We start from the raw sequence: 25,947 nt of genomic DNA, 5'->3' as shown, positions 1-25,947 counted from the left end.
TCCATATTTCCCTTTTCTTTTAAAAAGCTGACATAATTTGTAGTGCACTTTCACAGTGTTATTGTGTGAGCTTGATCATATTTAATGTTCTTTTAAATTTGATTCAGATATTAAAGCATAGATTACAATTTAATCGATTGTTGAATTATTGTTGACGTAAAAGTGAATTGGTTGTATCAATATGACAACATAATATTTTCGGTTAAATGCATTTTATAGGTGTTCCAAATGTGTCAATTCCAAATTCAAACTATAGCAGAGGGCATGGTTATTATTTGGAACTAGAATGTAATATAGAATCTACTCCAAACCATACCAGTGTATACTGGCAAAAACTATCAAATGGTACAATAACAAATATAACATCAACTAGTCCTGGCTTTTATGGATCAAGAATCAGTTTACCGTCATTGACCATAAATCCAGTATCGCAAGATGATGCTGGACAGTACACATGCTTTGCTGTTAACCTTGTAGGAATTGGTAAAAGTCAACCAACTACTCTGACAGTATTAGGAGGTATGCTTTTAAGAACGTTTAAGTAACGAAACCAAATCAGTTAATCATTTGAGGTTTGTACTATTATAACATATACTAATTACAGTGCAGTAGCATACATGAGTTGCTTCCTTTATTTTGCATTTTTATCATTTGTCCTGAAAATTCTTAATTTCAAAATTAAATTAGTAGATATGGGTAACTTAATCCTTATAATTGAAGTAAAGTAATATCAATTCATAGTGAACAAATGTTGTTAACATGAAATAATCTCAAAGTAAAAATTGTTTGCTTACTACCCTTTGTGAATAATGTAAAATAACTCCTCTGGTTAATTTCCAAAAAATTCATTGTTATGGGGAGACAATTTCCATATACTTAGTACAGTCTTATTTATAAAGTTTCAAATGCTTATCATTATTTTCTATAAAGAATATGATATAAGTTTGAAGTTTTCTAAATAAATTGGTTGTTATGGTGTTCTGTTTTTTGAGATTTTGCGTGTCTGTATCTTGTGTATGTTTTTGTGAGGAAATTCCCAGCATGCATGTATGTGTCTTTAATGAATCCGGTTATTCAAATATATATATGTAAATTATTGGGTTCATTTGAATTCTGACAGGATAAAATATACACCATATAAAACAATAAATAGTTTTACAAGTAGCCGGATCAATGATGTTGAAGTTAAGGGCATCCAATACAGTTTCTCGATATAATGTCATTTTCATAATTTTGATATATGTTGTAGGCCTTGACGAGTTAAAAAATAAAACACGAAATAAAAGATAGGTCACATTGCTTGTTTTCGAGAAAATTGAGGCTGAAATTTGGGGATTTGTGCTATTTTGTAAAAAAGTTAGGCATTGTTATAAAATTTTTGGAGCAAATATTCTTCGTCGTGAATTATTAAGATCGGGTTCAATCTGAAGCTGTGGTAAGTGACAATAAGGAAAACATTAAATCCCAACACGAATGACTATACAATTGTTCAAGCCTTGCTTGATATTGCGGACCAGATGCTCAAAGTGGTATTTTTTAAACCTAAAAACAAGGAAATAAACTGTTTCTTAAAATGTCATTTTTATAATTTTTTTGCAAAACTGCATTTTGTCATGCTTTCTCCAAATCTCAAGTAAAAAATATATGTCACCGTGCTGGATTCTATGATAAACGCGATTTATCCTAAAAATTGCTTCCCCCTTTTGTAACCTCAACGTTAGCGCTAAAGTGCACGACGTCGCTGGCAGAAAATTTCGACGTTATCTCTGCAAATTACAGGCGACATTTTTGAGATGTATAAATATTGCTTGTAAAAAGCTACGTAAAAATTTGTAATATTGTTTTCGGAAATAAAATCATGTTAATCTTACATACATCTCTTTGTTTGTGGTCTAAGTGAGAAACATCACAAGAAAAATGTTATTACGGACTGTTAATAATATTTACGGCTTTTAAAATTGAAGACTCGGCAATTTAGAACTTGACATACAGGTACATGTACTGTATACACTTGTGTTTAAATTTATAAATACCATATGTTGACCTCTAGATGTTATTTTTTGTTTTGTTTTGTTTGGTGGGGTGCTGTTTCTTTACAATACCCCATTAAAATTCCTTTTCTTCACATTAAGATCACTTTTTAGAATTTCACATTTATTCATAGAATTAAACTTTTATCCGGGTCAATGATTACAATTGAATAAAATTGGGAGGCTCCTTAACAGTTTTAAGGTTTGCAGTTTTTATATCTGACTATGCTGTATGGGCTTTGCTCATGGTTGTAGACCGTGCCTTGACCTATAGTTGTAAATTTCTGTGTCATGTTTGTCTCTTGTGGAGAGTTGTCTCATTAGCAATTATACCACATCCTTTTTATGTTGTCAGAAAACAAAAACAAAACCTTATAAAGGAAAATCTTCAATATGCTAAAGAATGCTTTTGTCCAGACAGAGAAACCATACCATAATTTTGATTTTTTGATTTGGCAAAAACGATTGAATCAATAGCGAGAGGACTAGACATATTACCTATTACCCCCCTACCCCCCCCCCCCCCCCCCCCAGCTTTAGGTTTGTTTTCTTCTCCCAACTTTCCACACTATACCTACCAAAATTACGATTTCAAAGCAAGTCATTTTTATAATATTGTACTTTTATATACTATATCCTCATTTTTTAATGCTGTTTTGGGGGGTGGGGGTGGGGGGGGGGGGGAGGGGAGAGTTGGCAAGTTAAAATCCAAATACTTCTGTCATTGCGTAATTTTATTGGTAAATGACTATATGATATTTTTCACCACAACGAGACGCATTGCGGGGTACATAAAATATCGCACGTACATTCCTCTGTCTGTCCTTCGGTCCTTCTGGTTAATTAGATTTTTCACGTGTACAATTCTTGCCAAATTTCTAAAAAACTGATATCGTATGGACATGTTCGAAAATCAGTGCATATCAACATTATGCCATTTGGAAATTTTGATTATATTGGGAATTGCATTGTATTGCTGTCATTCCGTCATTTGTAAAAAAAAAGAAAGAAGAAGAACAAAATAAACAGCTGCGCTACGAGCGCATGACACGCCCGTCGTCTTATGAAAAAAACCATAATACATGTTTTAAAACAACATAGGGGTTGTACAGGAAGTCATGCTAAGTATATCCTGACTCATTCCTTATTCTTGCTCAACAGGAAGTTTATATATCACAACACGTTTTCTATGATACCAAATTGAAGCTCAATGAAAATTCAAGAACTCAAAAATGAATTAAAGAATCATCACGAAAAGGGTAAAGATCTATAGAATAATTTAACTAACAATTATGTGAAATTTTATGCTAATTATAAATAGTTTCTGAGATACGGCGCGACATGTGAAAACCCCCTCTTTTTCATAAACTCGATAACTCTTAACTAAAATTGGAATCATCCTCAAAAAGTATACAGATCTTCAGATTAATATAACTAAGCAGTTTGTAAAGTTTTAAGCTATTATCAAAAATCGTTTTTGAGATACAGCGCGACCTGTGAAAAAAAAACATACCCCTGTTTTAGTTACAAAGTCCTATAACTCAAAACGTTCACCAAAAAGTATACAGATCGTTTAATTCATCAAGAAAAAACAACCATGTTAAGTTTAATAAAATAAGGATATCAAAGAACCTTAGTGAGCGTGCTCACATAACAACGTCCCCACTTTGTCACTGGAGAAATGAAATAACTGTAATAAACAAAATTGTATAGGAAAAAAAAGGAATCATAATTTCCTGTCAGTATGCACATCTGCATAGTATGTCCTTTTTATCTAAAATGGTTTCATGAAATTCGGTTGTGTGGTTTCAGAGGAGTTGCGACGTCAAAATGCTGCAGAAGTATATTGAAGCAAATATGGTCAAAGGGGCGTAACTCTTAGAAAAAAAATTGAATTGTAATTGCACAACTACGTAAGATTGTCCTTATTATCCAACAAGGTTTCATGAAATTCTGATGTGTGGTTTGAGAGGAGTTGCGATGACAAGAAACAGGATTGACTGACAGACAGACGGACGGGTCAACACATTATACCCTCTGCAACGTGCTGTATAGATATGCTGTACCATCTTTACGACTGACTGACGGACACCGGACATTTGTAAACCATAATACGTCCCGTCAATTTTTACGGGCGTATAAAAATATTGTTGGCTATTGCCTTTTTTTAGATAAAATACGTGCTACGTAGAGGAAATAGGAACTTTGTTCTTTAATTAAAATTGTATCATTGTTAATATTAGCGGCATACCATTATTTACCTAACTTAAATAAATTGAATAAATTGTTCAGTTAGGAAGTTTACTTCTTTGTGTGCCTATTTTTTTTTGTATTATTTTAAAAATATCATGTTTTCTGTGCTGTAATCAAATGACAGAAAATCGGATCCGGACCAAATTATGGATGATAAATGATAATAAAATGATAATTGACATGCATTATATTAGTAACACCGAAAGGGTCAGTCGTCTTGAGATTGCTCACTATACGATATTTTGTTGAAGATCTCTCAGAAACAGTAATGTGTTTTATTTCTTATGACTGTTATCCTGTTAGAATCAAATGCACTAATGTTAATGGTGTAGAAATTAGTATGCGGGAGAAACAGAAATCGGAGCATCGAAAAATCCACATTACGTTTCTTATTACGGGAAATTACACGCATTACGTCCCGCAAAAAGTGACGTTTTGCGGGAATTCAAACGCATAACGTCGCGCCAAAAGTTACCTCCCTTGAAACTGTATCGGATGCCCTTAAGAGGATATGAACACAATTTGAAACAGTGTATCACTGACAGCATACTGCATTGCTATAGGCGTGTTCTTCATCTCATATCATATATACATAATAAACTGTATCTGTATGTTACACTTTGTAAATGCAGCTGTTTCGCAAAACACGCCTCTTTTGGGGAGATCTTGAATATTCATAGAAAATTAATTTTGTTTACATACTGGTTCCCAGTTATGATCTCTGTGTTCCATTTCTTGGGAATGTTACCAGAAAATAAACATGTGCATATTGTTTACAATGAACTATGTGGTAACCTATCATTCGAGGTAGGAGTAGTTAAGAACATTAGTGTTAGTTTAAACTCTGAGAAGGTCAGGGCATATAAACGTTGCAAATATGCCGCACAGACCTATATTTTGAGCTTTGAAAAAAATTGTGGTGCAAATGAACTTTCAAATCTAGGATTAGATTTTTTTTCAAAGCTTCATAGTATAAGTGGAACAGTTTAAGCCGTAAAAGGAGTGTCAATGGGAAATTGCAATGTCAATATTTACAGAAATGCAACCTGTAAGTTTCCTCAATAAACAAGGTATATTTTGGGTGAGGGGTTTAATGACGACTTTAATTTGTCATGCAAGTACTGCATGACCAGTGTCTAATTTTCTTTAAAAAGTCTGAAATGGCCTATATCTGTACTCGACTGTACTGATTTTTACTCGACCAGTCTGAATTGATCTGAAATATACTTGAAAATACTCGACTGTAGTCTGGACCATACCTAACAGTCTGAATGTGTACTTAATCACTAACTTATCATGTTATATGAGTCTGAACCGTACTCGACCTAGTCTGAACCATACTTGACCTAGTCTGAACCGTACTCGACCTAGTCTGAACCGTACTTGACCTAGTCTGAACCATACTCGACCTAGACTGAACCATACTCGAACAGGTCTTAACCAACTTATACATATTTTGTATCTATCAAATGATTTCATCAATTTAGGAAATATTTTTTAATAAAAATGAAATTTGAACAACAACTTGAAATTAAAAATATATTCAATATAGTATTGAAATTAAAATTTCAAAATAATCAATCATGATATAACTTCAACACAATATTAATCAACACTTACATTATAATATATATATCAACTTTTAAAATATAAATAAGACAAGCTAATCAAATAATCTAAAAAATGAATTGTGATTAATATTTTCAATATTATTCAAAATTTTATGAATATTTCGGAAGTATTTTACGGAAACTGGACTATTTGTCAAATAAAGACATGAACTGTTGTTAACCGTGCCCGGAAATTTAGAAATGATCCATGTAAACTTGTCGCTCCTTTAAAAAAACTTATTCTAAAAGGTTACCTATTCAACACCGTAATAAGATCATTGAATATTGTTTTTATTGGAATAAATATTGATTTTGTTATCAGTAGATTAAAAGCTAACTAAATTTTACTAGTATGTTATATATATACATATTCATGGATCTACAATTTGTCGATACCTGTAACTTGGCATTGCACAAGGTCATGTTTTTCTCTGGCTGTTTATGATGTCTTTACACTAAATCCATTGGATGTTGCATGTGTACGAATTGATAGTTTAGTTTAAGATGCATGATTTTTTTTATTAGTTGTTAGTGGCTTTGAACTAGCTGTCAGATAACTGCGAGTACTTTCAGATCTGTTCATTGTGTCTTTTTGTGTCGGGATGTATAAGTACGCGGCCACGTCCACTTATATTTTTGTCCATCTGATGAGTTAAGCCTTTTTCAACTGATTTTTATAGTTCGTTCTTATGTTGTACTGTTATACAACTGTCCCAGGTTAGGGGGAGGGTTGGGATCCCACTAACATGTTTAATCCCGCCACATTATTTATGTATGTGCCTGTCCCAAGTCAGGAGCCTGTATATTCAGTGGTTGTCGTTTGTTTATGTGTTACATATTTGTTTTTCGTTCATTTTTTTACATAAATAAGGCCGTTAGTTTTCTCGTTTGAATTGTTTTACATTGTCTTATCGGGGCCTTTTATAGCTGACTATGCGGTATGGGCTTTGCTCATTGTTGAAGGCCGTACGGTGACCTATAGTTGTTAATATCTGTGTCATTTTGGTCTTTTGTGGATAGTTGTCTCATTGGCAATCATACCACATCTTCTTTTTATATGGCATACATACAGCACTTTAATATGGTCTAATTACCTCAGTGCATGTGTGTTTTACAGGTAGAAAGAAAGCCCTATTTTCTTAAATTCGTGTATTACTTATCTAGTACATAGTACATGTATATTCGAAAGGCCTTGTTATTTAATTCAAACAGGATGTTGCAATTTTGAATCAATGTTATTTAGAATTTGATACCTCTGACCAGTAGTGATCTTATTTATGAGTTTTCCCTCCAAGCAGAAGTTATTCTTTATAGTTCACCACTAATCAGAAAAACAGTTTTATTTATGTCTTTAACTTTATCATTTTTTAATATAAATTATATATATAATATATTTTTTTTCCCTAAATATAATCATAAATATATATTTCTAATATAAGGTTAAGCAATTTAAAAAAAATGTTGGCTATTGTTATATATGTCAATTAAAAAGACATTTATTTTAACAGTTAACAAAGTAGAGTTTTTTTGGTCTAGTATGGTTCAGACTGGTCAAGTATTGTTCAGACCTTTGGTTAAGTATGGTTCATACTGAAAAATAGGTCGAGTACAGGTCGAGAATGGGTTAAGACTGTTTCAGACTGGTCGAGTAATAGTTGAGACTATTTTCAACGGCAATGATAAGGGTCAAGTACGATTCAGTACAGTCAAGTATGGCTCAGACAGGGGTCGAGTAATGTCAAGTTAAAGTCAGACCAATTCAGACTGTTCGAGTAAACATCAGTACAGTTGAGTACAGATATAGGCCATTTCAGACTTTAATGGTTTTTAGTGATATGACACATGAATAGAATTGATTTAACACCATATCCGTGCTTCGTCCTAATTAGGATTCGAAATTATCAATATACTCAAAAGCTGTTGATTTATAGAACAGCGACGACTGAATGAATGACCCACAGTAAACATGGTAAAGAATATTTGTTTGAAAAGAGGGACGAAAGATACCAAAGGGATAGTCAAACTCATAAATCTAAAAGAAACTGACAACGCCGTGGCTAAAAATGAAAAAGACAAACAAACAACAGCACACACGACACAACATAGGAAACTAAAGAATAAACAACACAAACCCCACCAAAAAACTAGGGGTGATCTCTGGTGCTCCGGAAGGGTAAGCAGATCCTGCTCCACATGCGGCACCCGTCGTGTTGCTTATGTGATAACAAATCCGGGAAATAGTCTAATTCGGTAGGTCACATTCAGGAAAGGGAAGGGGATTGTAGTTACGACGTAAGGAACATATCCGATATCATTTGTGATACGGTTATTTCATAACGGTCAACCATCTCGTGATGGCGTCCGTAAAATTTTACGAAGGGATGATTTCAACTTCACCATTTGGAACTCTTGGTTTAATAGCTTCCTTTGAAATGTTTAAAAACTTACTCAGAAATCTGTTCGATCTACTTGACTTGCATTGCTCATAAGTAACGCGTTAACGCATAAATATATACATACACAGTGATATAATACATGTACAGCAGTTCAAGATAATTTGTCTAGCATAGAATGAGACGCAATACAGATCGTATACTTGCACCAACGTACCCAAATACAGAGTTAATTAAATAAAGGCAACAGTAGTATACCGATGTTTAAAGCTCATAAATCGATAGAAATACAAATCTGCTTTAAAGCCTGCATATTTTGACACTGTTTCTTATGTTGATCGGTGTCGGTTTTATAATATTATCATGAGTTCCTGTTGCGGTCCGACTTAATAACCATTTTCCGATAGCGTCCGGCAGTAAATACGTATATCCGTTTCTTTCTTTACCCGTCCAAATATTTGTGTGTAATGTGACTAATTATTTTTCTATAAATACATTTTTTTATTAATGTCTGTTAGTGCTATCATATGTGTTCCCATCATGCATTTGCTTCAATAAATATTGAATTGTGCTAACAAAATGATTTAGTTATTTATGTCAATTGTATTGGTTTTCGTTATTAAAACTAAATACTAAAATTGAGAAGTGAACTGGGGAATGTGTCAAAGAGACAACAACCCGACCGTAGAAAAAAACAACAGCAGAAGGTCACCAACAGGTCTTCAATGTAGAGAGAAATTCCCGCACCCGGAGGCGTCCTTCAGCTGGCCCCTAAACAAATATATACTAGTTCAGTGATAATGAACTAATATATATTCAAAGCTTATTCTATTTCTTTATTTTCAAATATTAAGAAGGTATTTTATAAGAGCTGTAGCAAAATAAATCCGTTCAATTGTTTCGACTATATCACAAGCGAAATTGCAAACCACACTTTTTTGTATCTTTTACTTTTATTTGAGGGAAAATTTGCTGTTAGTTTATATGTATTCTATGTATATATAGTAGTCTGTATTGAAACCACTTCTTTTTGGAGTTTTTGATAATATGAAATGGCAATGCATGGAAATCTTTCCAATTGTACTTTGTTATGAACATTATTGTTAAAGTTTTAACTTTTTACTAATCTAAATATTAAACTTATCTTTCAGTTTTTATTTTTTTTTATTTTCCCAACTGCACAGATGTTTCAGTTTACACATTTCGACAACAATAGCCTCATGCGTGAACCTAAAACTAAAAGATCAATAGAAAAAAGAATATGTTAAAGGAGCAATAACAATAATCCCAGTGAATGTCTCATGTATGAGCATTTCAACAATTCATAAACTTTGTAAATGTATTTAGTCCACCACACCCCTACAAAAATACATACAGATAACAAGAGATTTATTATTCCTCTATGATTAGGACATATTTTTGACAAACGATTTGCGCTCTTTTTATACCCCTATCATTTTGTACCCACAATAAACATTCCGTATCTAACATTTACCATTTCGTACCCACGATAAAATCAATTTTGTACCCTATGAGCCAAATGCAGCTACTATTTCGCACCTCATAAACTATATAAAATAAAATTGAGAATAGAAATGGGGAATGTGTCAAAGAGATAACAACCCGACCATAGAAAAAACAAAAGAAGAAGGTCACAACAAGGTCGTCAATGTAACGAGAAATTCCCGCACCTGGAGTCGTTCTGCTGCTGGCCCCCACACAAATATATACTAGTTCAGTGATAATGAACGCCATACTCATTTCCAAATTGTTTACAAGAAACTAAAATTAAAATAATACAAGACTAACAATGGCCAGAAGCTCCTGATTTGGGACAGGCGCAATAAGCAGCGGGGTTAAACATGTTAATGACATCTCAACCCTCCTGGTATAGCTCTAGCCAATGTAGAAAAGTAAACGCATAACACTACGCACATTAAAATTCAGTTCAAAAGGAGTCCGAGTCTGATGTCAGAAGATGTAACCAAAGAAAATAAACAAAATGCCAATAATACATAAATAACAACAGACTACTAGCAGTTCACTGACATGCCAGCTCCAGACTTCAATAAACCTGATTGAAAGATTATGATTTCATCATATGAATATCAGGCACAATCCTTCCCGTTAGGGATTTAGTATCATACCATCATAACATATATGAGAAGAACATAACCCATGTTTTGCCAACAACTGGTTTTTGAATAAATGTGTTTAGTTCCGATGCAAAGACCCTATAAGTGAATCAATATCAACGCCAAAATATGCAATCTTTAATGACCTGATAGCAGTTTCGTAACTATACCCCTTCTTAATAAGTCTATTTAAAGGTTTTATTAGTTTCTGAAGTGAATACTGACATTTTTGTGCTTTATATAGAATATTTACATAAAAAATTGGATGTGAAATACCTGAACGTATAAGAAGTCTGCATATTGAGCTATATTTACGAATGATGTCCTTATACCGATGATAAAATTTAGTAAATGTTTTGACTAGTTTGTGATATCGAAAACCCTGGTGTAATAATTTTTCAGTAATACATAATATACCTGTTTTCCATTGCGTATCGTATATTTGTAGAAGTTTAATTAGTAATTTTTTTTTAAAATGTAAAACATTATGAGATAAAATAAATTAAGATACAATTAATAAATTGAACCAAACCGTCTTTTTATAAAAAAAAGGCCCATGATTGGTTCGATAAGGCATATAGTTGGTTTTTGTAATCACACTTTGTTTGTAAACTGGATTGATTCTGACATAAACACATATTTTTTTTCTAAAAATATGAGGTTAATTAAGCAATAAAGGAATAATACTCTTCAACTGTTTTTTTTTTTTTGAATAGTTATTAACAGCTGTTTTTGACAGGAGATTTGGTGAAAAGAGCTCAAGCGGAAATTATTTGCCACTGTTTTTATAATAGTTGTTGGTTGTTTTTGTCAGGAAATACAATGAAAAGGTACTCAATCTGAAATTCACACAAGGAGGTCATGGATAAAAGATGCACCTTATGTAACCAATCTTAAAACTTGATACACCTTTTTTAGTTCAAGAATTAAAAAACAATGTGATTTATAGATGTAGGTTCAACTACGAAAATCCGAAAATTTAGGCACACGTCGCAATTTCATATGGCAGGTGTATTCTTTAGAATGCTACTTTTTCAAAACAATACGTCGGTTTCGCGACGCAAGTACGGCGGTTGTCTTGAGTTACATATTTAGAAAATAACAAAATAAATGTTATCATCAGAAATGTAAACCGGCTCTAAAGCGCCAGCTAAAAAATGTTATACTGGAAATAAAATCATCAATAAAACAGTTTTACAGATTTCAAAAACAAATGTTGATTGACTTTACTCCTTTAGAATATCTCATATGTGGTTTTATTGATAATGTTATGCATTGCTCGTGACATCTATCGCCTTACAATTAACTAATGTTCCAAATTTTATTTTAAAGGTTGAATATGAAATTCTTCATGATGAAATAACTGTCTTTTTAAGATTATGATGGGCAACTCTATGTATAATTATTGTTTCGAAATATTTGATTTTTGATTTAAGACATCACTTTAATATTTCGATTAAATGTTTTTAAAATATTATTGAAGGGTATGTATTGGTCAACTCAAGCGAACGCTTCTATGCAGAAGAATATGGTTCTCAAGTTACATTGCGGTGTAGCGTCACATTCGAAACAGAGTTTGGACCTTTAAGAGTGTCCTGGGATAAATACAATAACAGTGTTGTTCGTTATCCTGAACATCCTGCATGGTATGAAAATGACCACGTGACCTTTAAAAATAATTCAGTGGAAATTCCGGAAAAAAATGGTTTTACAATGAACCACTATTTTCTTACAATAACAACACTTTCATTCAATGATGGTGGTATGTACTACTGTACAGCTAAAGATCAGTACTCAGTGGGATATATTGCCATTTTTCTCACAATAATTGGAGGTAAATAATTAACATATGACAAATAAAACTGCTTTATATTACGCGAGACGGTCTTCGTGATTTCATCGTTCCCAATGAAGATACATTGGCAAACATGTTTATTGTGTCACGTATCTTTATATAAATTAACTCACAGTTGGGTAATATATTGCGTAGGTATCAATTTTCATAGATTGAGAAAATTTGCATTTTCCTGGATAATTAAATTTTCGGGTCTGCCAAACTCTGCATACGAAGTCTATAGACAGTTGACAATTCTTTGACATTTAAATTCGTGTTTCACCTGTTGTCACATAACCGACAAAAATTGGTAACTAACGAATACTAATGAATCCATAGCAATATAAATATAAGGATATGTGGCATGATTGGCTTATAGACAATTATCCAACAAAGATCATACTTAAGGTATGTTTGTAGGTATCACGTATTGATCATGTTGATATTAAGTTCAATATTATCTGCATTTGATAACATATTTGTCTCTGCATGATAAAATACATTTTGTTTAACAGTCAAAAGAACATAGAACGAACACTGTTATATAAAATAGTGACTGTAGACATTTATTTATTTCAACAGTCTTTATGTAAAATTTTAATCTAACCGGACACTATACTTGCGGGGCAAACCAGCACTTGATTGCACACCATTTAAATCGATAATTTGATTCAACTATTTGTGCTTCGTTTCATTCACGATAATCCTTAGTTGTGACCAATTACCAGATAATAAAAATTTTCGACTTTGTTAGTATGTCAACAGCATAAGGGACCTTCGATATAAAATACATTAGTAAATTATAATGTCTGATTTGTAGGAACAAAAATAAACATTGAATTTATAAATAAATTCCTATTATTCTGATAAACATTATTATATATTAGATATAAAATAATCCATGTTGTATGGCTGTAAATTGGAAATGTATCCAGCAGAGTATAGATTACGTACATAAAAACAAATTTGTGTCTAAGAAAGGCCATCAACAATAACAAAAAATAATACCGTTTAGTCATCTTTCAAAGAACTGAGACAAAACACAAGAGTAAAATATTTCAAACGAAAAAAAACCCGATAAAACAAAATAGCTGCGACCTGACTTATGACAAAACACTAAACGAACCAAACACATAAAAGCCATCAAACAACATCAAATATGAAAAGTAATCAGATAGTGGTTCGCAATTATATGGGGTTATAGAATAACCAATCGATGAATTCCAATAGAGAACAAATATTTAACGAGTGACAGAATAACACATTTATTCACGAAAGCGCGTATATCAGTGTTGTTCGGTCACCATTTGAATATTGTTCTATATTTAAATTCTTTGATTAGTTATTCATTTTATGACATTGGCAAGTGCTTTTTATTCTCCAATTAAAGGTAATGATAATGCATATTGTTGTATGACGTCAAAGGGGTGAAATAACCACGTTTATTTTACATGTGAAATTTTCGGTTCTCATTTCACATGGAAGTTAACGTTATTTATTTCATATATCTAAAAATTACAAGAAATAACATTTCCCAATATTTCATCATTGAAACCTATCAAGATATTCAATCGTATTGGTCATATACGTTTGACTTGTACAAACATAACAGTTAAAACAATTGACATACTATATTGATTTGATTAACGATAAGCCGCGTGTCAAGTGTTATACTTATCATTCAATGGTTACTGATACACTATATTGTTTTTATCAAATAGTAACATTATCATGATTATCTGGATTATCCTTTTATGCTGTTTGACATATAAATTACCAGAAGGAGTGATTGACATATTGCAGATAGAGTAGTCGCATATAACCTCTTCATTTTACTACCATAATGCTTATGCTGTGTCATTTCTTATCCGGATGTCCTGTGTAGAATGTCTGTCGTAGAGTAATCAGATATTTAGATATTCAAAATTTTAAAGACAAATCAAAAACATTAAAGTTGCTGACTAGAAACTTTTAGATTATTATCAAGTCAGCCAAAGGTTTTTCGCGATGGCACTTTATTTTGAGTGTTATTGCACATTATGTAAGAATCCTGGGTTTTGATTGGTTTAAAGTCAGTGTATTTTTCACCAATTCACTGTTATCAAATGCATATCGTTCATCTCTGCAGTGGTATTTGGCAAAAAATACTCCATCCATCTGGACGCTTGTAACGTCACGATCATTTATGCGTTTTTGAAAATTAACCTTTGGTGTAATTAAACAGATATAGCATGTTCTTCAGGGGTATTTGCGAAAAAATACCAGTCTTGGGAATGAATTTCCCTCGCCATACGGCTCGCGAAATTTAACATTCTCTACACTGATGTTTTTCGCAAATACCCCTCCTTAACATGATATATCTGTTTATAAATATCCAGCATAAAATCAACGAGAAAATGTACCTACCATATCATGTATATGTTGTTAAGTGTTTTGTTTAGAAGACTCAATGGTGTCGAAACATTTTCAAAATTTATACTCTAAGTTATTTATTAAACACAAATAATCCCAAAACACAGCATTCATAGTATCATATTGAACATGTTAAGATTATTAGATTTGTTTTGCTTTACTATTCATCCATTTTGGTTTATTATAGAGTCATTCGCATTTCAATTTTCTTAAACAAGGCTGCCATATTCATAGTGCACTTCCATTGTGCAGCATTGTAAGATATTTTGTTTATATTAATAGTAAAACACCAATTATTATTATTGAATTAGTAGTGACGTTAAAAGATATGATTGTTTCAACATGGAATAATAAAAATTATCTGTTAATACATATTACAGGTATTCCAAATGTAACAATTCCAAATTTGAACTATAGCACAGGGAGTGGTAAGCATTTTGTACTAGAATGTATGATCACTTCTACACCAGACCATCACGCTGTATACTGGCAAAAACTATCTAATGGTACAGTGGCAAACATAACATCTTCTAGTCCTGGTTTTGACGGCACAACGGATACTTTTCCATCATTGAACATCACCCATGTATCGACAGATGATGCAGGACAGTATACATGCTTTGCTGTTAACATCGTAGGAACTGGTAGCAGCCAAGTAACCACTTTGACAGTATTAGGGGGTATGGTAACTGTTAGTAGAAGACGTTGTTTGAAAGTTGCATCCGTATATAAAATAATGTTTGCTTCAAAAAAACCCGCGCGTAATACATTGTAATACGGACAAAAGTATAAATCAAATTTACAATATAATAAAGTTTCAAAAAAATAAGGATCGGAAGAGATGAACTGTGTATTTGGCAAAATAATCCGAATTTAAGATCCTCGATCCTCTTCAATGCGTGTCTGACGTTCAAAACTGCTTTCCTATTATTTATGATAAGTTTATTATCAAATAAATTGTCAACCTCTCCCCCCTCCCCCCATCAAGCAGTTATTGATGTAAACAAACACAGTCGATGACTTATTGATTGACACCACTGACGTCGCCCGGTTCAGAAAGCGTCACCTTAACTACATAGCATATCCACCGACTAAATTTTTAAATACCTATATCTTGAAAACAATTTAATTTTCATAGGTTAGATATGTTTAAAGCTCTTAACGAATGCTTTCGAAAAGCAAACACTTTGATTTGATAAAGAAAAACAATACTTTGAACAAACGTTATTGACAGTTTTGAATGAATAAGGCATATATGTTTAGACATGCGTTTTGTTGTTAAATTATACAGGATGCAAATCACACATAAATGTATATATTCATTAGTTCCCCGGTGTAATTCGCATTACAATAACCGTTGCAAATTCATTAATCCCTTAGCCAAAGTTTTGATATGGATTAGAATATAGTTTACCTTGTTTGATACTGTTAATCATATTACTGTTAATCATATGCAGTATTTGTTTATTGTTTTGTTCAGTTCTTGTATCGTTCTGTTGCACCCCTGTCCCCGAATAAGAGGGAGGATTAATCGCCAACTAGCATGTTTGTCCGGACGCATTCTGTATAATATCGTGTTGTTCTTGTTAAATCTTAACTGTTTTTTCTTCTTCTAAATAATGATAAATGTAACTTGTCTCCAATTTGATGTCAAGGTTTAAATATAAGACAACTGATCAAATGTTTAAACACGCAATGACTGAAGAATTTAGCAATATAGAATTCAAAACTTTTTCAGGAGATATAGTGGTCAACTGTAGCAAAACTAACTACACAAAAGTATATGGTTCACAGGTAACACTTCACTGCAGCGTCGCATACGAAACAAAGTTTGGACCTGTAAACGTAACCTGGTTTAAATTTAATGAGAGCGGTATTAGCGTTCCTGTACAGCCTTCATATTATGGATATGGCCACGTCACATTAAGCAATCATTCTGTAACAATTCCAGGAAAGGATGGTTTTAAAATGGACCACTTTTTTCTTGAAATAAGATCGCTTACCTTCAAAGATGATGGTTCCTACATTTGTTCAGCTACAAATCAGTTTTCACTTGGATCGAGTCCGTACATTGATTTGAAAATAATCGGGGGTTAGTAATTAATAAATCTACTAGAAAAACCTTTTGACATAGTAGTCAAATATCTATAATACTAAAATTACGAGGTCCAATTTGTCAGCCGTCATCGGGTAAAAACGACAAATCAAAGAATTCAACTCTATATAGAACTAATATAGGACAATGGTGTAGATTAAAAATTACACCCCTCCAGAACCTTTTGTTTTCCACATAATTAATATTGCCAATAATTAACAAGTTCTGGGTCGAATCCGATAACGATACCAATAGTATATTCACCTGTTAGCTATTGCCTTATCTATACGTTCCGCATTTGACAGGCGCACCACCCAACGGTGTATTTAGGATTTTGCTATATACACGGGTCATAATCAAAGGGCTGAAAATACTCCATTCCTGGATAGCCAGGACCTTTTGTTTTCCAAATAATTAATATTACCAATAATTGATAAGTTCCAGTTCGACGGGTTCAAACAGAAAGATTTGAAAGCAAAAAAAAACTGTGTATCTCATAATCGACATGACTTTATCAGATGACAATACCAATTACTTAAATAAGGCTTAGGCATAGTTATATACTTTAAGTCAGTCACGGACCCGCGATATCACGGGTGTGTACTTGTACATATATATATTTCAGTATTTTTATTATTTTACTTTGTACATGGAAAAATTAACATTGTAATAGTAAAAAGAAACCAAAGGGATATAAAAAGTCAGGGAAACTACAACACCAGTGCACAAATGAGTAATGACAAATAATGAAAGTTAACAAGGACCCTAGAAAATAAAACAAATACAAAATGTATTGATCACAAGTAGATGTTGCTCATTTAAATACAAAGCCCGGTGATAAGTCTTATTTTACATGTCACATTCACTTAAAAGAGAAAATAACTGCAGTTACGGCAATTGTAACATATCCTTCGTCATATGTGAAAGAAATATTCCTTACTATTCAGACACCTCTTGTATCGACCATTAACATTTTCGAGGGGATTATTCTATTTTGAACCTTAGTTGAATTACTTCCGTGTAAGCGTAATTATTGATCAACGGAATCATGTATATATCAACGCATAATATCCAAGGATGCGTCTATCTAAAACCTGATGAAGTCATTTATGTATGCACTTGAATAAAATATGGAATGAACGCGCCTGATTAAGAAATATTTACGTAATCATTTGGGACACGTCAATCATCAATCATCACACAATCGCGCACATATAACAGATACCTTTTCTTTATAACATATCAAAAACACAAATTAAAATATTAAAATTAGGGTATGCAAATATGATTCTTTTTTAGTCAATTATATCTGCATTCAATAACAAAACCCTCCTTGTGTATTCTTCTTTCATTCTGATCACATACAAGTCTTCTGCAATTTTGTTTTTGCCTTTTAGATATTCCCTATATTCATCTTGAACCAGGACCATTCAATGCTAGCCATGGTAGTAACATTACACTTAAATGTAACATTACATCTGTTCCGACACATTTCAATGTATATTGGGAAAGCGTATCGAATGGTGTTACTACAACTTGGCATCAAGGAGAAACATACGGACAGTCTGTGGCATTACTGGACCTTGATAATGCATCATCCAGTGACTCAGGACAGTACATCTGTTTTGCAGAAAATGTACTCGGTACTGGTAAAAGCAAACCTGTTAATGTCACAATATATGGAGGTAAGATTTCATTTTTGAGGTATACATAACATAGCTGTAATTATCATGTGTATCATCTGTTGAATTACTTTACATTGTTTAAGCTAAATACATGATAATATGAGAAGTAAAAAAAGATAAACAATATGAGGAGTTTGATTTAACCACATTATCGTGTTTTTGGATTTTGTGTTTATCAAGTTGAAAAGAGAAGCAGTACACTCATGCTATAAACAAATGAGAAACATATGTTGATTAAATCGTCTTCGGACAGTTGATGTTCGAATCAGTGCAGGTAAGATTTTCATGCTTTAAAGGAATAATACCTCATCATATTTATATTACATGTATAATGGATTGATGAAATGTAATGCTGGCATTTTTAATTATCGCTTTGTTAGACTTTAACTTACTAGTATAATGATTTCCAAGCAAAACCTTATCTTGACAACTTACAATCATTTATGTTTGACAAAGGATTATCTTACACACAGTAAAACAGTGACAATATTTCATTGTAGACCAGGATCATCCTAAAGTAAACATTCAATCAAACCAATATGTTGTGAAATATGGCAGTCCTCTCACAATTGCAAGTTCAGTTCAAACAACTGAATTTAATCCTGTTTCTGATGTATATTGGCAGTTCAATAATAACGGTGTAATAACAAAGATTTCAGAAGAAACAGACGGGATAAACGGAAGCACCATAAAAATTCCATCACTCACCATTTTGAATGTGACATCCTCAGAATCTGGAACCTACACCTTTTACGCTAAAAATGATATCGAAACAGGACATAGTAGGCCAATACATGTTTTTATTATTGGAGGTAATACTCGTATATTCAGGTTTGATATGTGTTTCTTTATTTTACATTGGCTAGAGGTATAGGAAGAGGGTTGGATCTCACGAAACATATTAAACCAAGCCGCAATTTTTCGTATGTCTCAATTAAGTGCCTCTGGCCTTTGTTAGAATGGTATGTTTTTTTTTAACTTTAGTTCATTTAATATATGTTTCGGGGTTTTGTGTGACTTCAATTTTTACTGAACTAGTACACAACTTTATCTAGGGGCCAACTGAACACCATCTCCTGGTGCGGTTTTTTTCTTTCTGCGTTTCAGACCCATTGGTGGCACAGATTAGACTGTTGATTTTCCTGTTTGAATGGTTTTACACTGGTAATTTTGGGGCCCTTTATAGCTTGTTGTTCGTTGTGAGCCAGTGCTCCGTGTTGAAGGCCATACATTGAACTATAATGGTTTACTTTTATAAATTGTTTTTTGGATGGAAAATTGTCTCATTGGCACTCACACCACATTTCCTATATCTATATATTATGTTGTTGGTTTTACTGTTCTTTTGATAACGTCTATTATAGTCCGTGTTTTATTGACTTTTCATTTATTTTATTTATGTTCGGTATTTCTGTTTTCCTTTTTCTTATTTTGCTTTTTTCAATTTTGTCTTCCCTTTAGTTTTTCAATACGTTCAATAGTTATCAAAGGTACCAGGATTATAATTTAGTACGCCAGACGCGCGTTTCGTCTATACAAGACTAACCAGTGACGCTCATATTTAAATGTCATTTGTTGCAAATGTTGCAGGAATTTCCAATATTAAAAAAGGAAAATTAAGATGACTGTGATCATTGTGAGAAATTATGAAAACAAGCGGCAGTAGTTTATCGGTGTTCAAAAGTCATACATTGATGGAGAGAAATCAAATCCGGGTTGCCAACCTAAAACAGGTGGAAACAAATCATCTAGAAGAAGACCACACAGGAACAACACGAACACTGTTGTGCAACAAAAACAAACGCATCATACATAGAAACAAACTACCACTTTTCTGATTCGGTATTGGACATTTTAAGAAAACGCTGAACTTTGTTTAATAGCTAGCCAAAACCTCCCGCTTTATAACAATGCTAAATATCAGAATGACTATTCACAAATGATAAAGACCACGTTAGTCACATTCACCGTATGAAATGTATCAACGTCAATGTGTTAGAATAAATGTTTGCTCTTTGTGACCCACATTAAATCTAACAGGAGACAAGTTTTATTTGTAAGACACGCGTATCAATCAAAAATAAAAATAAATAACCTGTTTAGCTTTGTATTAAGCGTATTCATTCTTTGCATATTTCTTCTTTTTGTGACATTTATTTGTTTGCAGCGAATATGGTAATAATACTGTACAATTATAATTGTATCCCTCAAAGTCATCTTATGCCAGAATTGTCCAATGAAAAGTAATTATCCGTATTTTGTTTTCAGGTGTGCCGAAGGTCTCTGTTAGCAAATCAAATTATACAGCAGGGTATGGAAAAAGTGTTACAATGTTCTGTAATATAACTTCTGATCCCATTGTCACAAATGTTTACTGGGAGAAAGAATTCAATGACACGACTATAGTAATCAATAACGTGACAACAGGAATACAAGGAATTTCTGTTGATGTTCCATCGATGACTATAGTGACAACCACTACATCAGATATAGGAAATTATAGATGTATAGCCACAAATGATGTCGGAACTGGTTGTAGTGAAACCACAAGGTTGGAGGTCATTGGTGGTGAGAGTATTTTAAAGATTCTTTGTTTTTGTTCTCATATCTGCTTTTCAAATATACTATTCTTTGTCAATTCTAAGTCATTTAAGGTTCTATTTATAATTTGCTGATACAAATGTTTCAAAAACTAGAAAAGTAATAAAGAAATTAAGTGAATAAATTTGTAAACCATCAACTATAAGCCCCCAAATTTAATCTTAGTTATGTTTTAGAGCTACCATCTGTCAGTATCACAACGAGTTTGCCACCAGTTAACTATGGCGAAAAAGTACACATATTATGTGTTGTGACCGGCAAACCCCCTCCTATACAAGTTTACTGGGAGAAAGAATTCAATGACATTAAAAATGTGATTCATAACGGCACCATTAATACGGAAGGAATAACAGTTGAAAATCCATCGCTTATATTGCTCCATGCGACAGATTCGGATAACGGACTTTACAAATGCTTTGCCGTCAATGAATTTGGAAGGGATTCTAGTTCATCAATCGAACTTAATGTCGTTGGAGGTAATATATATTTCAAACAATTAGACTTATGCATACAACTACAAAGAAGATATAAGAAAGCTTATTATAATCACACGGTAAACAAAAATCGCAAGACGATTAATCTGTTTTAAATGAACTGTGTAAGAAAAATCAAAGAATTAGACACTATGTCTTTACTCTTTCGTCAATCCAATTACTAGTAATAATTTACCAAGTTAGTCAGTGAACTTACATATAGACGGTTTATGACATTTTTAGGAAAACTTATGATGTATTATACTTTTTAATTGTTTTCGAAATGTTTTGCATCAATCTTAAACTATGCCTGTTTGTAGGAAATTACTATGTGTGTAGCATTATTGGTATACACAATAATGTAATAAGGTCCAATTTAACTTTAATGTATAAGATAAACGGGATTAAACATGGTGATACGCTTTATTGTTGCAGGTCGTCCTGAAGTTGAGGTTCCATCTATAACACACATAACAGGCATTGGTTATACTGTAACACTTACTTGTTCCATACGAAATGCTTTCCCAGCTGTTTCGAAGGTGTACTGGGAAAGATCTATACGTGGCGCTATAACAAGACTTTCATCTGTTTCAATTGGTATCATGGGAGTAACAGTTGACAATCCAACCCTTATTATTCCATCGGCAATGGAATCTATGACTGGCGAATATACATGCTTTGCTGTAAATTCTGTCGGAACTGGTAGTAGCTTTCCAGCTACATTGACTGGTATTAACGTTTTCTAAAAACAACCTTTCTTTAAAATTCCACTGTACTATTCTTATGTAGTCTTTGTCTAGAGAAATAAAAGATTGGACTGTAATCAGATTTACTATCTAGTTTTTGATTAGTATAATTGCGTATTGATGGTACATTATGTTTTTAACGGATAAGAATGAACACTATATTTGGTGTGTATCTGGGTGTCTAGTATACACTCATTTATAGCTGCGCCTCATTATCAGATGCATTTGATTATTACGTGATCGACTAAAAGAACGGTTTATGAAACAATACAATAGTCTCATCTGAATAAAATAATAGGATACATTTTACATTTTGATTATACTGTTTAAATGAGAAAACCAATGCAATTGAGGTTGAACCTATAACGTTTGATATGTAAGTGTCGCTTACTAATATTGACATACGTGACTATGTTTTCGCTATATCTTTTTATTCTTTATCACATATTTCATAAAGATGTTGTATTCTTAATAGCAAGTATTATTGTAGTAGGAGAAGGGGCGAAAGATACTAGTGGGACAGTTAAACACATAGATCGAAAATAAACTGACAATACCATGGGTAAAAGAGAAAAAGACAAACAGACAAATAATAGTACAGAAGACACAACAAAGAAAACTAGCGACTAAACAACACGAACTCAACCAAAACCTAGTGGTGTTTTCTCAGATACTAAGGGTGATCAAATCCACATCTGGCATCCGTCGTGTTGCTCATATTAGTACAAACTCGGTAAATAGTCAACTTCGGTATGTCACGGAATACGGGATTGTAGTAACGACATAAGGAACATATCCGATATCACATGTTAACAGGATATTCCATAGTAGTCAACCAACTCATAATGAGGTCCGTTAAATTTACATCACATATGTGTTTCATTCGGATCCATAAGTTTGATTAGCACGCAACAATCGCAAAGCCTTACACAATAGTTGGCCCTAAATGAAGTATTTGCTTTTACGAATTCATAGAATAAAGAGAAATGTAAACAGGTCAGAATCATAGAATTATCTATAAATCAAACAGCGAAAAAATCAAGGTCACCATATTTTATCGAGTATAAATCTTGAAATAAAGAAAATACAGAAGGAACAACCAAGGTTGCGAACAAAAAAAATCAGACGGACTACAAAAGAAGAAAGGAAGGGCGCCCAAACTATTTAAGCGGCTCTCACTTTGCATGCTTGCAATGCAACTGTTTAAAAATAATGTTGCTAGTAGCATTACATTTCTAATCAATTAAAACAGCTCATATTGTTTGTGTGTTAATATTTAATTGATTTGTGAAATTTTACTGTACAAGTTACATGATTTATTACCGTTTTAGTTAAGGCAGAAGTTACATCAGAAGACGACTCTGACGACCAGGATGATGAGGACGACAATAGTATGTATTGCTATCTTTAAAGCTACCTGATACGATTTTTGTTAGTTTACATTATTTAAAAATAAAAAATGCTGCAACTTTCATAGATGTGAGAGGGTTAGATAGCTATAAAATCAGGTTAAATCCAATAGTTTTGACATAATAAATGTCTGTTCCAAGTTAGGATTATGACAGTTGTTACCAATTCGTTTGATATGTTTTAGGTTTTGATTTTGCCATTTGATTAGGAACTTTCCTTTATATAATTTTCTCGGAGTTCAGTATTTTGTGATTTTACGTTTTAGTTGCACTGTTAACACACTTGTCTTTTGTTGTTTCTAGTTTACACCAATCTTATATTATACACAATTGATAACTACATATACACATTTTGATCAATTTCTCGGTCAAACGTATGTGAGAACGGCTACAAATGTATAGTATTGTTGGGGATTATATTTATAGTTTATAGTTGTTCCCTTGTCTAATACTTCTTAATATGTTCATGGGATAGAGACAATCATTTGTTTTCTTTTGTAAATTGATATGTGAATGTTTTTAAAGGACGATGTCAATTTAAATATGCAAAATTTCATTAAAGGTTAACAATTATATAGTTAAAAACTAACATTATTTATAACTTTCTCAGCTGACACATTAGTAAATGGAATAATAGGTGCGGTAAGCGCATTGGCAGGCATTGGATCAGTAGTTGTCGGTTACTGGGCATACACGCACTCCAAGAAGCCTGGTAAGTGTATTAGTAATTAAAATTGAGACATACCAAGAGTGTCTTTGTTAATTAGTCTTGATATAAACAAAATTAATGCATTAATACCATGACTAGCATACATTGTCTTACAAATTGCAATATTCCAATCATTTGTAACCCTATTGTTGTCACAGTAGATGAAACCAAACACATTGTCTTATAGGAAAGATATTGCCTTTGGATCTAAACATAAAGTACGACTTACCCAACTAAAGACGAAAAACGACTAATAGTTGAGTAATCCTACATCTAGATCTTTTGATTATAATAATCTCGCTTTTAAAATGTGGTAGTTAACTGTTTTACCTTTGTATGTCAGTCCATCAATCCGTCCATCTGGCATTCAGTAAATTAATTCGTCCGTTCGTCCGTCGATTCAATATTTTTTGTCGTATCTTTCTAACTACATTACAATGTAGCTAAAGTCAGGTTTCAGGGTGTAGATCAGTAAGTTTTACGAAATTATACATTTTCGATGCATACATGTCGGTCTTTTAAAGCTAATGTCACAATAATTTTCTTTCTACGTGTTGTAGACAAATGTAAACATCAAAGTCCTTTAATCTCTGAGGGAAACTTGTCACATTTCCAATCGTACTTTATTTTCTCATTTCAATAAATAACGGGACAACGTTCCAAAGGTGTTTTTTGATATACATGTACCCCCATGATAATTTTAACAACATTCAAACCTGATGCTTCTATCGGATAAATATATTTAAATATATATATATATATATGCTAAATACTTAAGGTAAACACGTAAACCAGTATCTAATATATGAACTACCATTATAGTGCAAGTGGTTACAACACAAGACGTATCTGTAATACGCGCAATCACTTACTATTCTCTGTTATAAAACGCTATAAAGCGATAACATATTAAACCCCTAAGCATTATTTATCTATGTGCCTGTCCCAAGCCAGGAGCCTGTAATTCAGTGCTTTTCGATTGTTTATATGTTACATATTTGTTTTTCGTTCATGTAATGTATATAAATGAGGCCGTAATTTTTTCCGTTTGATTTGTTTTACATTGTCATAACGGGGCCTTTATAGCTGACTATGCGGTATGGGCTTTGCTCATTGTTGAAGGCCGTACGGTGACCTATTGTTGTTAATGTATGTGTCATTTTGGTCTCTTGTGGACAGTTGTCTCATTGGCAATCATACCACATCTTCATTTTTATATCCACTTAGTTTAAACATATCTATTTATAGTGGATTGGGAAACAAGTTTTGAATGTAAATGTTTTTCTATAGTACCAGACAAGATATAACTTTACTTATGCCAAATATTCCTTTAATTGAAAGTAGGATACATTTTGCACATTTTTGAAAAGTGAAAATTTAACAAAGACTAATAGGGGGAAAACCTTGCGAGATGAACTTGAAGATTCCATGTCACTGAATCTGTTTTGATGACTGCATTGGATGTTTCTTTTGTTTTCCACTGCATTTCAAATAACATAATCAGCTATACAGTGTATAACTTGATTGACAATTATAGGCAGTTAACAGTCACACTGTACGCC

General features: G+C 32.7%; 1 protein-coding gene across 1 annotated transcript; it reads left to right on the top strand.

Annotated features, from left to right (window-relative positions):
- Positions 1–206: 206 nt before the first annotated feature.
- On the top strand, positions 207–25,930 carry LOC143058147 (cell adhesion molecule CEACAM2-like). Its single transcript, XM_076231609.1, has 6 exons — positions 207–519; positions 18,160–18,447; positions 18,948–19,259; positions 20,716–21,021; positions 23,599–23,658; positions 25,923–25,930. The coding sequence occupies exons 1-6, from the start codon at positions 207–209 to the stop codon at positions 25,928–25,930; spliced, it is 1,287 nt and encodes a 428-aa protein (XP_076087724.1).
- The last annotated feature ends 17 nt before the right edge of the window (positions 25,931–25,947 follow it).

The sequence above is a fragment of the Mytilus galloprovincialis genome, chromosome 14 (assembly GCF_965363235.1).
Source record: "Mytilus galloprovincialis chromosome 14, xbMytGall1.hap1.1, whole genome shotgun sequence".
Lineage (NCBI taxonomy): Eukaryota > Metazoa > Mollusca > Bivalvia > Mytilida > Mytilidae > Mytilus > Mytilus galloprovincialis.
Note: the sequence above shows the minus strand (reverse complement) of the source record. Positions and strands in the feature narration are given on the sequence as shown.

Bases quoted from the DNA above. Each gene is read 5' to 3' on its own strand.
- LOC143058147 (XM_076231609.1), top strand. From the start codon at position 207: ATGCATTTTATAGGTGTTCCAAATGTGTCAATTCCAAATTCAAACTAT. The intron at 520-18,159 runs GTATGCTTTTAA...TTTGCCTTTTAG, and splicing joins TACTCTGACAGTATTAGGAG to ATATTCCCTATATTCATCTT. The intron at 19,260-20,715 runs GTAATACTCGTA...TTTTGTTTTCAG, and splicing joins ACATGTTTTTATTATTGGAG to GTGTGCCGAAGGTCTCTGTT.